The sequence below is a fragment of the Acromyrmex echinatior genome, chromosome 15, assembly GCF_024713525.1.
Source record: "Acromyrmex echinatior isolate Ae372 chromosome 15, ASM2471352v2, whole genome shotgun sequence".
NCBI lineage: Eukaryota > Metazoa > Arthropoda > Insecta > Hymenoptera > Formicidae > Acromyrmex > Acromyrmex echinatior.
The window spans coordinates 3,723,778-3,742,018 of NC_141866.1; the positions used below are offsets into that span (position 1 = coordinate 3,723,778).

At 32.5% G+C, this 18,241-nt stretch overlaps 1 protein-coding gene across 7 annotated transcripts in view; it reads left to right on the plus strand.

The window, feature by feature from the left end:
* Nucleotides 1-18,241, plus strand: part of LOC105145055 (uncharacterized) — a 108,618-nt gene that overhangs the window by 17,226 nt on the left and 73,151 nt on the right. For 3 of the 7 annotated variants that reach the window (XM_011054380.2, XM_011054382.2, XM_087414008.1), the window contains one exon: nucleotides 6,997-7,093. In XM_011054380.2, coding sequence (XP_011052682.1) covers nucleotides 7,011-7,093 — 83 coding nt within the window. In that variant the 5' untranslated portion in view covers nucleotides 6,997-7,010. Of the gene's footprint in view, nucleotides 1-2,148; nucleotides 2,241-6,996; nucleotides 7,094-10,889; nucleotides 12,751-18,241 lie in introns of those variants that run through there. The other 4 variants (XM_011054381.2, XR_846036.2, XM_087414009.1 and 1 more) reach the window with 4 other exon arrangements.

Genomic DNA, 18,241 nt, shown 5'->3' on the forward strand with positions numbered 1-18,241 from the left:
TTAAATGTCATGGTATTAACGTTGAAAACTATTTGAAGTGTCAAAGTTTAGACAGTGAATGACGTACAGATAAAAACGTAGACAGAAGGAAGAAGACGAGTGCGAAACCAAATTGGTTCGAGAGCATCGTTAACCGCCATCGAATTGAGAAAAAGAGAGAGAAAGAAGAGTCGGTAGCAACGGGTGGTCGCACGTGTGCATCGAGGCGAATGAGTTTTGTCGTCTCTCATGATCAACGACGTGTCGAATGTACTCGTATTCCCCCGACCGGGAAAACAACAACCCGCAACCGAAACGCAGAGTTATCCTTTGTACACCTGTATCCCACGCATTTCTCGTAAAATTCCCTGTATAACAATGTAACGTCGTGATTCACAACCCTCGCAACAATTCCCGAAAATCAGCTCAGCGGGAATGAACAAAAGAAGTCTGGCGTCTAGACGACTGAATATTATGACGTGAAGTGACGAGGGGATTCGTTATTGTCTTCCTTTTTCTTCATCTTTCTCCTGGCCACATTTGACATTTGCATTTTCATCGCGCGAAATTCGGCGGTTTAATTAGCGCTCTTTGAATTTACTTATTTTCATTATAATTACTTTTTTAGATATTTTATGAAGTAGTCGAACCAGAGTGAGTTTTCTATGAATGGGAAAAAATCTGATTTTATATTTATCTCTGAGATCTGTACATAAAATATTATAATATTATGTATATAAAATATTATAATAATATTCTGACAACAAATAATAACATATAAGAACCAGAATCACGAATTTAATTATGATAAAGATTCAAATTAATTAATAGTTTTTGGGAAAAAATGGAATCACATTCTTTCAAAAAGTTATTCCTTTTTAAATTATTTTAAATAGTAAATGTTTTAATTAAGGAAAACAAATAAATAAAAAGGAAACAAAGAGATATAGAAATAAATATGGGTATGAATTAAAGTAAAAATTTTTGAATCACACATACACACAATTTATATAAATATTTTTATAACTAAAATTGAAAAATACGATTATATATTTATATACATATAAATACAAGTTTTTATATTTATATATTTCTGTAAACATACAAATGAAAAATTTTTTACAAGGTATTTTTCAGATTGATTTACGAAAGCTTTCTTAATATCGGACGATATATAAGCGTTTTGTATATTTGATCTGGATTCTAAATGTCTAGAATTGAGTGCATCGTACGTATGTTACCTCTGGCCGTCTTATCAGCATCGTCGTATACTGCGTATGCAGTAGAGCTTAGTGATAGTAATGCAATGTCAACGACCTGATATATCGCGAACCTACCTGACTTCAGATATAAACACTTACCCATTATTCACTTCTTTGAGAGATTCAGAACACAAAGATTTTAAAGAATCAGATCAGATATATTCACAAAGCTTCGTTTAACTACATTACGTCTATAAACGTAATATAATATTCTTTGTGCAACTACGTTACGGACAGGTTCAAAGCTGTTCGATTCTGAGAACGAATTTTTGTTCCAAATTTTCCAAAGCGTTATGCAGCCGTCTCCTTAAATAACTTGTGACGTTTTTTACCGTCCGTCACAAGGGTCGTTTGACCTGACCAGAAATAGCGCGACATTTTTGTCTTGTGTCCTCTCGACGCGGAAGGCGGGCGCTTATCGCGATTTCGGAGCGGATTTTTATTGTTACGTTTCGCGGAATTTTATTATTTCCTCTCTTTCTACAAGTTAATTTCTTTAGGATAATTTTTTATCGATGATTAAGAGAAATAATTGAAGCTTCGGTGAAGCTTCGTCTCACCACCGCAACGGACGTCAAGGAAGAGAATCGGAGGCACGAGGTCACTCCAGGAAGGGAGTAGCGCGCAGGTGACGATATGGAAGAGAAAACTTTCCAATGGAGGGGCCCATCAAGTCCTAGAGACCCTCTGCCCGAATAATACAGAGGAGAATCTTGTGAGCAGTCATAATAGATGCCAACCACAAGTTCCGCGCAGAATACAGGGCACGCGACGCGACAGCAACTTGCGAGGACGCACCGGATCCATGAGAGGGCTTGCGACCAATCAAACGCGATAAGTAAGTTTATCACGTGGGCCTGCGATGCCTGCGTGCTTCCAAAAGGACCTTGGGCCCGGCACTTATGCTGTGGCGAGCTCGAAAGTGAGACGTGCGAGGACACAGGACCTTCCGAGCAATTTGACGAGATCGTGTGAGTCATTAGCTCTGAAGATTCTGAGGTTAGTGAGGTTTCGTTTTGCTGGGCCTGATTATAGTGGATAACTTTGTCGTCGTAACAGGCGCGCGGCGCGTGATCGTGCCATTCCTGCCAATATATCATACCGGTTCTTTCTTTTTATCAATTTCGAATCAGTTTCTATATGCTCGCCGTGGCCACAACCAGGTCATTTATCGTTGTATTGTGACGTCGTAATTTTGTATCATGTTTTATTGTCGATATATGTTTCAGATAATATTTGTGTACAGAATCTGTGTCTAGAATCTCATTGTTTTCTCATTTATTTCTTTTAATTGCGCTACCAACGATTCGTAGAATTACTACGTAAAGAAATTTGTTAATCTATTACCCAGCGTGTACAACATTGTAAATATGTGAGCGAGAGAATATATTCGTTATCATTTAATGTAACAAATAAAGAAAATTGCCTATTTTATTGTTGTATTATCGCCCTGCTCGTTCTCCATTCTCGGCCATGAACCAATATCGTGGCTGAGCAGTCGGTTATCCGAGCTGTCCGCATTCGTGATCCTGTAGAGATCTTTGTAATTTAAGTAGAATCGTTGAGCTAATTCCGAGAAAGAGTGGCATGCTCTTGTGCTTGGCGCCCAAGTATTGAGAATTAAGTGCTAGTGGAATTTGTCGACTTTAAGGAGAGAATTGTGATTATCAAGGGAACCTGTAAAAAATTACGATCACGAACGCGTGACAAAGTTGCACTACGCTCGTGAGTGCGGTCGCAAATTTGGCGCTCAACGTGGTACCTGCGTGCTCCCGAGGTCCTTTCGGAAGCACGCAGGCACCGCAGGCCCGCGTGATAAGCCTTATCGCGTCTGATTGGTCGCGAGCCCTCACGGATCCGAATCGCTGTCGCGTCGCGCGCCCTGTATCCAGTACGCGCGATATGTCAAGCTAGCAGGACCAAATGAGCAGAATCAAGAAAGACCTTTTAAATTATTTAGTGCTCATTTTGTGCTAATTTGTGCTTTATCAAAAAGAAGTTAATATATTGATCCATTCCTCAAGAATCAACCTCTAATTGAATCGTACAGGTATTAGGTTCAAGAGTAAAGTACCCTTCGCCACGAGCAGAATCAGTCGTTACTTCCACAATAGAAGCATCATAATTTGTGCTGCCAAAATATGAAGTTTCAGATTTGTGCCCCCGCCGTTTCTTCGGAAACTCTGGCGGATACTTTGTTCTTACCTAATAATGTACAATTCAGTTAGAGGTTGGTTCTGGAAGAATGAATCAATATATTAATTTCTTTTTGATAGCACAAATTAGCATTAAATGAGCACTAAATAGTTCAAAAGGTCTTTTTCGATTCTGCTCATTTGGTCCTGCTAGGTTGATAAAGGTTGGGATATGACTTGTGATTGGCATCTATTACGGCTGCTAAGATTCTCCTCTGCATTATTCGGGCGGAGGACCTCTAGGATTTGATGGGCCTCTTCGTTGGAAAGTTTTCCCGTCCGTATGGAACTTCCATTTCCCGCAGGCTTCCTTGCGGCATCATCAGTGGGGTCTCCTGCTCGGTTTATACAGAGAGTGGACGGAGATCCGTCCTCTCATGCCGCTCGAGTCATTCCCTCCTTAACAAATGCCTAGAAGGAATTCGACAACAGGATTATACGTTCACAAACAGAATTTTAGTGCAAAAAAGTCAAAGCGGTGTCATCTGCGCACTACCCCCTTCTTGGAATGACCTGGTACTTCCGATGTGCGCCTCCGGTCCTCTTCCTTGACGTCCGTTGCGGTGGTGAAACGAAGCTTCAAATTATTTCTCTTAACCACTGATGACAAAGTTCTAAAAGAAACTTTTAAAAAAAGGAAACAATATCCTGTAACAATAGGAACGCAACAATAAAAGTTGCATAGAAATCGCGATAAGCTCGACACGCCCGCCCTTCACGTCGGGAGAATACAGGACGAAAATGCCGCACTATTTTCGGTCAGGTCAAACGACTTTTGTGACGGACGGTGAAAACGTCATAAATTATAATCAAGCATTTTTAAATATTGAGAGTCTGATGATGTGAAAAGATTTCCTCTGTTCCTCTTCCTTTTTCTCTTTCTTTCTCTTTCTATTCTATCATATATAAATTAATCATATTTAAATTACATTTTTATTTTTTTAATCAGAGGTACAGCACAATTAATCTTAGGTAGTTTTCTCGCTGTATTTTAGTCTTAAATAAACAGTTTTTATTAGTGCATATTTTGAAAGATACTCATGAGAGTAATGCATGAAAATAATGCCAATGAAAATAGTGCTCCGGGATAATTTCATTATCTCACTTGTTTAATTAAGTACAATGTGGCAGAAATATTTTATTCTCTTTATTTATAAATACAAATTAACTTTTATTTTACACAAGAGAAAATACTGTTGTCGCGGAAGTTATCTTCTCAAGACGAAAGACAAATAATATAACATTGATCATATATTACAATAAGATACGTAATTTTTATATAACTAAAATATATTCAAAATTCACTCAAACAATTATTTTTATTCTAATTTACCTATAAAAGCTTTCACATATTTTATTTCTCTTCAGAAATTCTCTTCATACATTTTTTATACTTTTACATACCACAATACATTAGTAGCTAACTGATCTTAAATATATCTAAATGTCCGCGAAGGTTTGATCGAACTTTCAGTTCTCTATTAATATCAAACATTTTAAATATGATGGAGTCCATCACCCGAACAGAATTGCAGTATCACTGATGCTGAAAACGCCTTTCGCGTGCGATGCGTTCGGGATCACGTACACATTATAATCTGCAGTTGTGATAGAGAGTTGCGTGACCATGAACAAAGACCACCCTTGATCCTGGGTGTAGTGCCGCACGATTGTCACGAATTAGCACTGTTATCCATACACGCGAGACGTGCGACCGTTCTACACGATGTGGTATATTCGCGGTCTGAATTGTGTTGATTTTACCGGCTCGCCAAATGTCGGTCAATCCGGCATCGAGTCGGCATTTTGTGCGCTGCGACAAATCGCAAATTCGATTCGCGTTCACGCTCGCGCGCGTTCGCAGAGCAACGAAGCGCGATCAACGATAAATTCTGCCTGTCACGTAGAACTAGCGATTCTATAAAGTTCATTCTGGGCATGAGATTATATCCAAGGTGAAAGTCGTAGCTCGAACCTAGCGAGTTTTCAATTTCAACATCCGATTCGTCATTTATTTCGATAGTAAAATAAATCGGATTTCACAACTTGTTAAAATACATATATACAATATACAGATGCAATCTGTGAATTTGTATAGTATACTTAATTTTTATTTATTTTACAAAATAAATAAAATTTGATTAAGGCGAAATTTATTTTCAACTAAAATTAAAAATATATTCTAAGTAATGGAAGAGATGTAGAAATAAATACAGATATGGAATAAATAAAGAGAAAGAGAAGGAGAGAGAGAGAGAGAGAGAGAGAGAGAGAGAGAGAGAGAGAAATAAAAGAGTATTATTTTTACCTAAAATTAGAACATGCATTAAATAATAAAACAGAAAATGAAGATATAAAAATGAATATAGATATGAAATAAGATGAAAGATATCAGTTAACATGGAAAAAATAAACATGAATAATATCCATACATTAAATATACATAGAATGTACGGATATACATTGAATATGAATTATTGCGTATACTTTTATTGTGTTTATCTTTTACTTCACAAAAAGTTTTAAAGTATTTTTACTTATAAAAAATGATACATTAGTTCAATGCAATTTTTAAAACATATTATGTAATATTATTTAAATAACACTAAAATTGTTAATATTTAAGAGTTAATTAATTTTTAATAATCAATCTATTTTTCATATGACATTCATATTTATGTGCTATAAAGATATAATTATAGATTAAGATATTTCAATATTATTTATAATATATGACCAATCACCAAAACTCTCTCTCTCTCTCTCTTTCTTTCTCTCTCTCTCTCTCTCTCTCTCTCTCTCTCTCTCTCTTTTACACTCTTCTGGTATTTATTATGTAACAAGCCTGTTACATTGAAGCAATTTAAAGCTACGTGCATCATGAGCGATTAATTATATCATTTGGCTGATGACCACTTATCATTTTCGCATTAATTTCTTGAAATAGAATTTATTAAACCTGAATATTATTCTTATTAGACTTTCAGGAATCACAATTTTACTCACGCTTTCTTCTATCACAACAATTCAATTGTACCGTGCGTTAAGAAATTGTACAACGTATTAGATAAATATTTAAAAGCCTATGCGCAAATAAGTATTTTACAATTGAACTCTTTTTATTTGCTCTAATAGCAAACGTTCTAAATATAGAAAACTTAATTGATTTTTTTTGCGCAATTTATTCATTGTAAAATATATACAGAGATGCGCATCGCACTAATGAGATTACGTAACTTTGTATCATAATAAAAAAAATGTACAGAATTGTTAGATGTGATATAATAACTTTTTCAATTTACATTTAATTAAAAACTTTTTTGTTATCACAAAGTATCTTACATTAATATTTACAGTGACCATCCTAAAGTTTATAAATTCTTCATGCAAAATGTGAAAACGAGATTGAGTTTGTACGATAAATTGAGTTAAATACTCTCATAACTCAGTCTCTACAAAATGTAATTACTTGTAAAGGTTGAGTTATTGCATTTCGCGTGCTCACACAATTTTATCAATAATGTAGCAGTTTTAAATTAACAAAGTATTTTGATGTGCAGAAAAGCTGTGAAAAATGAAGGATGACGTGGACGAGGATGACGCTGGCACATCCTCTCCGTATGCCGCGTCCGTGTCTGAAAGTACCAATTCGTATGGGTAAGTTAAAATTGTCACATTTTGGATTGGCAATTACTTTGGATGCTAATTACTTTTCTCCTTTGTTGTGATATAACGAAGATAATATATGTAATACGACATTTTGAATTTTATTTTATTAAAAAACTGTCATTGTTATTATATAAATTAGAAATAGATTGTTTTCTATTGATTGTTAGTTATCGAAATAATATATTTATCGCGAATTTTAAATTACATATGCATTGCAATGGTTGAGCTACAATATTTTGCGCGTCGAGAACGAATCGTTTTACTGATACGCTTTTTAGCAAGAATGTATGATGTTATTTGTTAAATTTATGGCAGGAAGAGAAAAGATTTAATAAAATTAAGCAAAAGATCATGATTAATTAAATCTTAAAGCAAAAATTACACGTATAATGATTACATATCAAAGTTTAAATTAGCTTATTCAAGAAAAAATACTAGAGATTACTTTTTACACATTGAGAGAAAAATGGTTGCAGTTACTGTAATTTAACTATAATTTATAGTCATTTTCTGTGCCAATTATATTTTAAAGTGAAGAGTGCACGTTAAAGTTTAAATTGGCCTATTGTAAAAAAAATACCTATAGAGATTGCTTTTTACATTGAGAGAAAAAATGATTGCAATTGCCATAATTTAACTAGAATTTATAGTTTTCAATGCCAACTATATATTTTTAATAGGATAAGTATAAATAATTATTATTAATATTATAGCAGGAATAAAAATTCAGTTTCTATAAATTATTTTTAATCATAATTATTTTATTATGCAATTATAGTCAAATATCAAACATTTTTCTCTCAGTGTAACAAATCAACGATGCATAAAGTAATCTGTGTGCGCATGAGTGAGCGTGTTGATTCGAGAACGTGAAGAGCTATTCTATTTCACAATGACGAAATTATTCTACAAAAGTAGAGATTATTGTTAATTCAATTATAGCTGCTTATACGAATACAATCTCTCTAGATAATCGCTGCTTTTTGGCTAATAAATCAGTTGTAAGTGCAACATTCCTGCATTTCATCAACTTCTCGGTTTACGGCATGGCTAATCAAAAGGGTTTTGCTCTTCGAATTGTTGAACGACACGTCGAATCGTGTCAAAACTTTTATATCTATTATTTGAACATAGCTTTAAAACCGACGAAAAATGTTTTATCCCTTTTGTTATTTATTTTTTCTTTTTTTCATGGAAACATCGTGCGAATTCTAAAATTTTTTAATATTTTACAATTATTTTATGCAGTTCCTATCTGTTTAAAGTGAAAAAAATATGAAGTTGTATGTACAGCGCATTCCAATACAATTCATTTTCTTATTTATTAATATTTCAATAATAATATTAAAAGTTATCTTGATTCTAAAAAAAAATGTATATATATTAGGTGTTGGAATTAATTCGTAGCGTTTTACAAGTGATGGGAAGTACTTTCATTAATGTATTTTTTAATGCTCATGTGAAATAAATAACATTCTTTCATTAAAAAACGCTACGAATTAATTCCAACACCTAATATATATTTTTTTTTATTTATTTTTATTTATATATATATATATTAGGTGTTGGAATTAATTCGTAGCGTTTTTAATGAAAGAATGTTATTTATTTCACATGAGCATTAAAAAATACATTAATGAAAGTACTTCCCATCACTTGTAAAACGCTACGAATTAATTCCAACACCTAATATTTTTTTTTTTAGAATCAAGACTTTTAATATTATTATTGAAATATTAATAAAATATAGAAAATAAAATAACGGAAAATAATTATATATATATATATATATATACATATATATAATATATATATATACATATATATAATATATATATATACATACATACATATATACATATATATATATATATATATATATATATATATATATATAATTATTTTCCGTTATTTTATTTTCTATATTTTATCTTCTACATTAAATAATTAATAATATAATTTGAATACAAAAGGTAAAATATTCTTATAAGAATACAACGTAATTTATTATGAGAAAATATAAATATCTCGGCGATCCTTATTTTTAATAATCATGATAAAACTTCTGATTTGCATCTAGAACGATGTAATCAACACAATATCTGCATGCACACAATGGACAAGTTAGTTGATATATTCGTGACGTTTCACCGATATATAGAAAATTACGCGATACATCGAATCGTGGCCTATATCTTATTTGCACAGATAAATATAAGAAACTAACTCAATATCTTGCGCACGCGATCTTGGACTGTATACTGCAATAAAAGAGATATAAATGAATATTTACTTTGAATGATAATAAAAGAAGACCAAAATCGGGCAATACCTGAAAATACAAATTATTGATATTTGCAGCAACAAATATATGTAAAATATATCACGTAAAATAAATTCTTATCCAATATTACTACGTGTGCGCGGTTACCGCGATTACTGTTTCGAGAATTACATTTGCAAATTTTATTTGCCTGTTCATTTGAAATACGAAGCATTGGAAAAAAAATTGCAAATATCAGGTCGTCGCATTGGGTAGATCGGTTATCCGGAAATTCAATGCTTCCGTTTGTTATATCATTTAAAGCGAAAAGTATTATCGATATTCCTCTACATTAATGAAATTTTAACTGCGCAGTTCGTTTTTTAAACATCGACCTTTGCATTCTCTGCGTCATCAATTTAGATGGTTCTAAAAAAACTTAAGTTCCCTTCTTGTTTATGATTGTATATCATAAAAGTCACATAAAATCCCCATAATAGCTTATCGTTCGAAAGATCGAAGTCTTATCAACATCGAAAACAAATTTCTCTAATAATAAATTATCTGCTTAGGGGAAGTAGGAAATAAAAATATACTCGTGTTGTTATGTCTAATTATGATATATTGAGGCAGTGTAGATACAAATATACTCATCTTATATATACATAAGAATCTCACATTATGTAATTATAACAATATACATAGAGAGAATTTTTTTTTAGAATTTATCCTGAAAATATGACAGTCGTAGGACAACATTGTATTTCGAAGAATTGTAATGTAAACCTCTACTAATAAAGTGCATGTAAAAATCTTTAAAATATTGTATTGTACTACAACTACCATATTTTCAGGGTAAATTTTAAAAGAAAATTTTCTATATGTACGATGAAATATAATTAACTAATCAGCTACGCAATTAATCACACATTTAGCTATATAATCTTTATAATCAATTAATTAAAATAGAAATAATCCTATTTTCAGTCAAAGCGAATCTTAGTAATACTAAATGCAAATTTTTGCAAGAGAGAGTATATTTCAGTTTTATAAATTTCACGCTGATAAGATTTGTCAGACTTGAAACGTAATCACAAACTGATGCTGAAATTAATATCTCAAATTAGATTAACCGTCCATTTTAATAGTGAAGCTAATAAGCATCTTAAAAACCTGTAAATAATTGTATAATTAAATTATAATATTATAATATTATAAAGTTTATAAACCTATATATATATATATATATATATATATATATATATAATTAAATAATAATATTATGATATTGTAAAAGTCATACATATTAATATTCTCATATTTTTTATCTATTTAAAATACATATACTAAAAAAAAGTCGCCTATTGTGAGCGTGCCTTAAAAAGCACATTACGCAACGCATAAAAGAATTCGGCAAAAAGAGAAAGGAAGAACGAATGTATGGCTTCATTTTACACATGCAATCTAAAACTCCTTTCTTATCGTTGGCCTGTCAGTGTGAGCGTTGCCTAATAACGTATTGTGTTATCACGCCTAGGCGCACGAATGGACGAGCGGCGGGAGAAGATGAGGGGAACGATTGGTTGTCTCCGCGTGGGGGGAAAGCGCTGATTGGTTACCGGGAGTGGGGGGTAGCGTTCGCCGAGCAGTTCAGATCCGACCGTCGTGAGTTGTAGTCTTACTGGTACACGGTCTCTCTTTCTCTCTTTCGCGCTCTTCTTTCGTCTCTCTATTCCCAGTCTCGGGTAGAGCCGTGTGATGTTCGACGATTGACAGTTTCGCGAATACTCGCGCGTGGATGCGCAACGCCGTTGTTTCGACGCGTTGCCGGGGCGTTGTAATCGTTTGCTTGTGAAAAAAAAACGCAGTTTCCCGCGCGCGCACGCGAGCGCGTGCGTGGCCGTGTCTCTTGCCTGCGACGCGACGACGTTGCGACCGGCAAGTAGTAAACAGGTGACACCGACGAACGAAGCGGAACAACAGCCGCGGCGTCGCGCTGTATCGGTAGCGGTTGACCTTTTACAACACACAGTGCACACAGTGCGTCGCGCGTAAATTACGCGAAATAGCAGTGGCCACTGATCGGACGGTGTTAGGAATAAATCGCCCGCTCCGTATACCCGCGGTGGACACTGTTCAGTATACTGTGTCAAGGCCATCGCCGACGAGTTCGCGCCTCGTGTTGCTACGTAGCGTATTTCTCTGCGTAATACCAAAGGACGGATAGAGAGAAACAGATGCAGAAAAAGACAGATCGCACGATCCCTGCATCGCGATCATCGAGAAACCCATAGTTTCGCAATCATATTCCTCACGATTTGTCTCTAATCTGAAAGACGGTGTCAAGGCCGGTGTCAACTTCCGGCGAGCTTTTTACGAGCGACGACTTTTTATAGCTTCTCTGATCCAACAACAATCGCGCGCGCGCGCATGTGTCAAACTATCATCAACTTTGATGGGATTGATAAAAATTGCGTAAACATCGTCGTAACGATTTAATCCCGGCTCTGTGGAGTTTCAGTGGAATAGTACTCTTGCATGAAATCTACAATAAAGTTCATGTACGTTAAAGAAGCTCAGTGGATGTTTATCCATAGAAACCCGGGACGATATAGCGTGACATCAGATTCGGAAACGACGGAACATTTGGTGCCGGTACATGCTTCATCGATCGATTGATCAAGCTGAACTTCTTGTAACATTTGCCAGATACAGGCAAGGCCGGAGGCCTTTATTATCGCCGCGCGAATAAGCTATCGAGCGACCGCGATTAATCACCGGCTAACCAGCTAATTTTAATTCGGCCGGCAAACAAGCCGTCGCCGTTGCGATAAGACGGCCGAGAGACATCGCTACTGACAACGCGTCACCGAACGATACTCGCCGTTCTCCAATATGGCGAGCGACGCTTGCAAGGACACCTGCTGCGAATTGCGACCTATGTTTATCGGTGCTAACAAGTGTGATTGTTGAATAAATCGCGAATAAAGACAAGTTACGGTAACAATCGTCGTTATCTTCGTGACATAAGAATTGTGAGACAATATCGACGATAGAAAAAGCGAATTGAAAAGTTTGCGACTTACAATGGCCAACGACGACGGGCAAACGTACTTTGTACGGGCAAACGGATGAGAAAACTTGTTTTTTTTTTTTCCTTTAGAAGACGTATATTTATTTATCGTTAAATGCATCTCGAAGTGTACGGCATGTGGCAGCAGCAACAGCAGCAGCACCAGCAAGCGTTTTTGAGGGGTTTGCCCCCGCAACATCCGCAACAGACTCTCCATCCAGGGATCATCGGCACGGATAATCACGTGCCACATCAGCAGCAACATCATCAGCATCATCGCGCTACCATTATGGATTTGCCGGTACCAAGGTCAGTCTCGTTGTCTTATTACGAGATAAAGTCACCGGGTGTATCAAGGTGAACGGTTATGCGGATAGGTAGTCGCGCTCGGATTTGAATCGAGCATGTCGCAAAATTTATCAACCTTCATAACGTTACGAAGATAGTTCTTCCATATCTCTAATCGCAGTTCTTATTGCAAACTACCGTGTGTGTGTGTGTATGTGTGTGTGTGTGTGTGTGTGTGTGTGTGTGCGTGCGTGCGTGCGTGCGTGCGTGTGTGTGTCCTGATTTTGATAAAATATACTCTAAACTTTTAGAGTAAATCTTATTCTCTCAAGAGTAAAATCTCACTCTTAAACATTGAAAATTGAAACTCTTTTTCAAGACTGGTTTAATTTTCATTCTTTGGAGTAAGACTACCCGAAAGAATAGACAATAGAGCTTTAGAGAGTATTTTTTAATTAAAAAAGCATCTTTACATTTTTAATTTAATGAAAATTTAATTTTTTTCTAATAAACAATAATAAACTCTATCAAATATCAAAGGAGCAACGATAACACAATTAATCCTTTGAGTTAAATACATTTTGTTATTTATAACTTCTGTATGAGTGTCAAAATGTAAATTAATTCATTTCTGTGGTTAATCTCAAAGGAAACAATGTCTATGTTAATGTATGCATTTAAATAATAAACTAAATTTGAGTCGAATTTAATTTCTCGAGTTTCTTGAGTTGAATTGTTTAACTCCATTGTTTTAATTAAATTGACGGTATATTGAGTAAGGCCAGTGGCAATCTATAGAAATGAAACTCAAATTGGGTATAATTTCACATTATGAATTTAACAGTGAACAGTATAATTTTATTGGCATTTTACCTTTAGCTTTACCGTGCATATATGTAGCGAATGATAATGAAGTGTTCTTTCGCTCTATGAATCGTATCCAAATGGAGAATATTTCAGAATCTTAGATCGTTAATTTAATGATGTTAATTTATTTGATCAAATTGAAATTAGTCTTTCTTTAAGAAAGTCTTGAGACACTTTATCATTTATTGTAACTTTTCGGTCTATAATCTAAAAATTTAAATGTATAAAATGTTAACTTTGTTTGAGAATAATTTGACAGGTCTGTTTTATTCTTCAAAATTGAATGTCGATGAATAATGAAAATTGCATATATGTGTTTATATTTTATTTTGCTATACTAATAAACAATAATTTGTTTTTATTAATATTTTTAGTAAAAAAAGAAGGCTTAGTCGATTATTTATATTTTATTATGACAACTCATAAATGTAGTAATTAATAACAGTAATTAACTCGATTTAATATCGATAGAACATTAAAAAAAAGGACACGCGATAGATAATATAGAAAATTATTATAGAATTCTGTTTCTGAATATAAGTGTATGAGTTACACCCACTTGCCAACAATTTAAAAGTAGAAAATATGAACAACTTTTTTACATATTATGTGTATACATAAAATATTGTATACATATCCGACATTGCGTATCGGCATTTGTGTATTTTAATGGCACATAAGACCTTGGCTTTTGTTCTATCTAAGTATATATATAACCAATGTGTCATCGCTGTGCAAGAATATTTTACTATGGATAAATTTATTCATGAATGCATAGTTGTCTTTCTCTAACGATTAACTATTTCAGTGATAATTTACTTTCACTATGTGCGCAATAATATCGAACGCCTGCATGTTTCATTTCTTTACATTTTGCTATATTTTAAGACTATTTGCTTGCCTCTCAGCTTCTGTCGAAGTCATCCAAACATTTTTACAGCGGCATTTACAAAACCAGTTATATTTTCATTCAAACGTTATTACAATCATTGTTTCCGCCTTTTTAGTCTTTCATCTTATCTTGTATCAATGCGTATGTTTACGATCCAATTAAATCTGACATAAAAATCGACGCAAATAAGTTTAGTAAAAAAAAAAATATAAATTTTGTTGCTTTTTTAGTTTTACAATTTTATACGTAGTTATCTTTTTTCTTTTTGTGTGCGCAAGTAATAGAATGAATGTAAAATTGAAACTTTATGAAAGTGTGAGAATTGATAATAATAATAACTTTATTATATATTATTTGAGCAACGTTTCTATAGCTACATTATGAAATGATAGCATTGAGAGATAGATTTTTAATTTTGTTATAAAATATTTCTATTGCATCACAACAGTGATTAACTGTAAATATAACGTACATCAGTATAATCTATTTTTTTTTAACGTTATATTACGTTTGTAAATATATTAAAGAATTTATATAGCTTTAGATGAAAAATGAATTAAAGTTACTATAGACGAGAATAAAATTAAAGTTTATTAAAACTGTTACACAATACGAATGAATTAGCTTATTAAAATTGAAAAGATTTTTATTTTTTAAATTCAAAATAAAGCGTATTATTTTTCAGAGTAACTTTTTTTCCAATAAAATTATTTATAGGCTTAAGATACTTATTAGCATCAGCTTCATCAAATTATGAATTATATATTACCAGATTATGAATATCCTTCTAACAATAAGATACTTATTAGCATCAACCTCATCAGATTATGAATTATATATTATCAGATTATGAATATCCTTTTAACAATAAGATGCTTATAAGCATCAATATTATTCAATTCTTTGTTATCTTAAGTTGTGATATATTACTATTTTAGTTTTCTGTTAAGATTACGTTTCACGATTGAAAATTAAATTCGGCGTGCAGTTTGTAGGATTGGATATGTATATAAATTTATATTGAATTATTGAAATATTAAAGATCCAGTTCGATCGTTTAAAGCTTACATTTCCTAGTGGTTGTGTAGGTATTTGCATCACAGTCTTAAAAGATACTTTATTTAAGACGTGTTAAATTATGTACTGATGTCTGATATTATTCAAAAAATTATAATTTATTCATTACTATTCATGACAGTTTGACTTGCAAATATTACCATATTTATTGCGTATAACTACCTTTGAAAAAATAATAAATTTAAGAACAAATAGCGTTGAAAGTATGGGAACTCACGTGTTATACGTGAAACGTTATCAAACTATTGTAGAAACTGACGACTATTGAAAACGAAACTACATGATTAATGTGCAAAGAAGATTGTATTGTGTGAAGATTTTATTATTTTCGAGATTATCTAACCGTTTACTCTTTGTTTTAGTTTGAACATTATGTATGTAAAAACGAGAAAATATGAATAATATCCAAAGTTAAAGTTTTTATCTTTTTTACTATTTAAAATGTCCAACTAAGATTTTTTTTATTCTAGTTCAGGTATGACTTACATTTTATCTTCTGAAGCTAAAAAAAGGTTCTAAAATTTTATTAGAAAAAATTTTATTACTCATCTCTGAGAATTATAAGATTCTAATAAAAAAAGAGTTTCAAACTGATATTTCAGATTGATTGCATTGAAAGTCTGACAACCATATCGGCACGCAATTATCATTTCTGAAATTAATTCATTTATATATAATAGTTCAACATCTTAACATTCAGACCGTAGTGGCGCTTTGTATTTAAAGTAAAAAAAGTGTTAACAACTAAAATGTAAAAATAAATGACATATTGCCACAAATTTTTACAATGTAGTTTGTTCTGAAATTTTTAATTTATTGCATACATAAATGTAGTTACTTATTTGCATATTTATAACATTTATGTTTCGTATAATCGAAGAATATTTGAGGAAAAGTAAATCATATGAAAAAAAAACATATTTTTTAAATCAAGAATGTAACATTTTTTTAAAATGTTTTTTTTATATAAGATTTTAAGTTAAAAGATTGATATACCATTGATTGTAAAATTTAAAATAGTCGATGAGAAAATATTGACTGTCAAGTATTCATATTAAAGTATAATATTCATGGAAGTATACTGGAAGTTCTAATGAACTCGTCACCGTACTCGTCTCTCGTGTTTCTCGATCGAATTTTATGTCAAACGAGACGAGCGATTTATCGCATAAAGACAAACGCGACATGGTTCTGTATGATTTTGAATCCACGGCTTGATTTGCATGGCGAATTAATTCAACTCGACGACCTTTATAAGGAACGACATAATAACATTAATGATAGCCTGTCTCGTTTGCATGCTCTCAAGAGAAACCTCGTAGACCCAAAAGAGCAAAAGGTATATAATCTTGTACAAGTATTATATTTGACAATTATACGAGCATATATAGGTGATTTATGTAATAATTAGTCATTATATGTTTCAAGAAAGAATTTAATTGGATAAAGGATGAATAAAATATTAATAAAAAGTAATAGTACATAATAACGAAATTACATAATTCAATGATTATCTATATATTAGAAATACTTACTGTAGAAAGCGCGCAGAATAGAAAATTTTATAATATAGCTCTAACATTTCGAAGATTCTATATTCTAGTTCTTAAATTTTAATTTACTGTTTATTAATTAATAAGACACATACTATTACTGTACAGAAAGAATAATTTATCTAAAATATTTAAAAATTTCAGTAGATAGATCTGAAAATAACTTTATTAAATCAACAATGTAAAAAACTAAAACATAATGAATAATGTTGCAAAAATTTTTGATATCTGTTAATCACTTTGAATGTCTTATTTTGATAGTCTAACAAAATTTATTTTTAGACCTGTAGCTGAATTTTTAAATACTTCAATAAAACATTCTTTCCGTATATTTAAATTGGTTTTGAATGAATATAAATATTTCTCTCCCCCCCCCTCCCCTCCCTCTTTCGCTCGCTCTCTCTCTCTCTCTCTCTCTCTCTCTCTCTCTCTCTCTCTCTCTCTCTCTCTCTCTCTCTCTCTCTCTCTCTTTCTGATTGTTAAAATTAATTATTTTTTAGTAAGTTAGAATATTATTTATTAAATTATCTTTGACTTTATTATCTTTGACGAGATAAATTAGTTTCCTGTCGCCTGCTCTTATTGGCTATTGCTTAAACAATTTTCGTATTTTTTTCATAAGTTACAAAGAGTTAGCAAAATCAATACGTATAATTCACATATACTTATCTGTAATTTATTTCACTGATCACTATTCCTGTCGTTCTGGTTGATATTTGCAAATCATACTTTGAGGTTTTTTTGGTTTGCAAATTTGTGTCTTTCTGCATTCGCATTTACCTTTCCTGTATACCTACATTGAAAATAATTTCGATTACAATGTTCATGTATGATCGCATGTACCTTACTCATTCACTCGTTCGTCCCACCTATCGATTCCGTGAAATCGATCTAATAAATATAAAATGCATTGCTGCATAATCCATTGTTCGTTACTTTATATTATATATATATATTAAAATTATTGAAACAATTTGACAAAAATTTGTTATTGCAAACCCTTATTTTACTTTTGCAAAATAAAATAAGGATTTGCAAAGTTGAATCATATTTGAATTTTCTTATCAATTTCAATTTGACAAGTTTAATTACGGCACGAACAACACAAAAATTTAAGCTACCA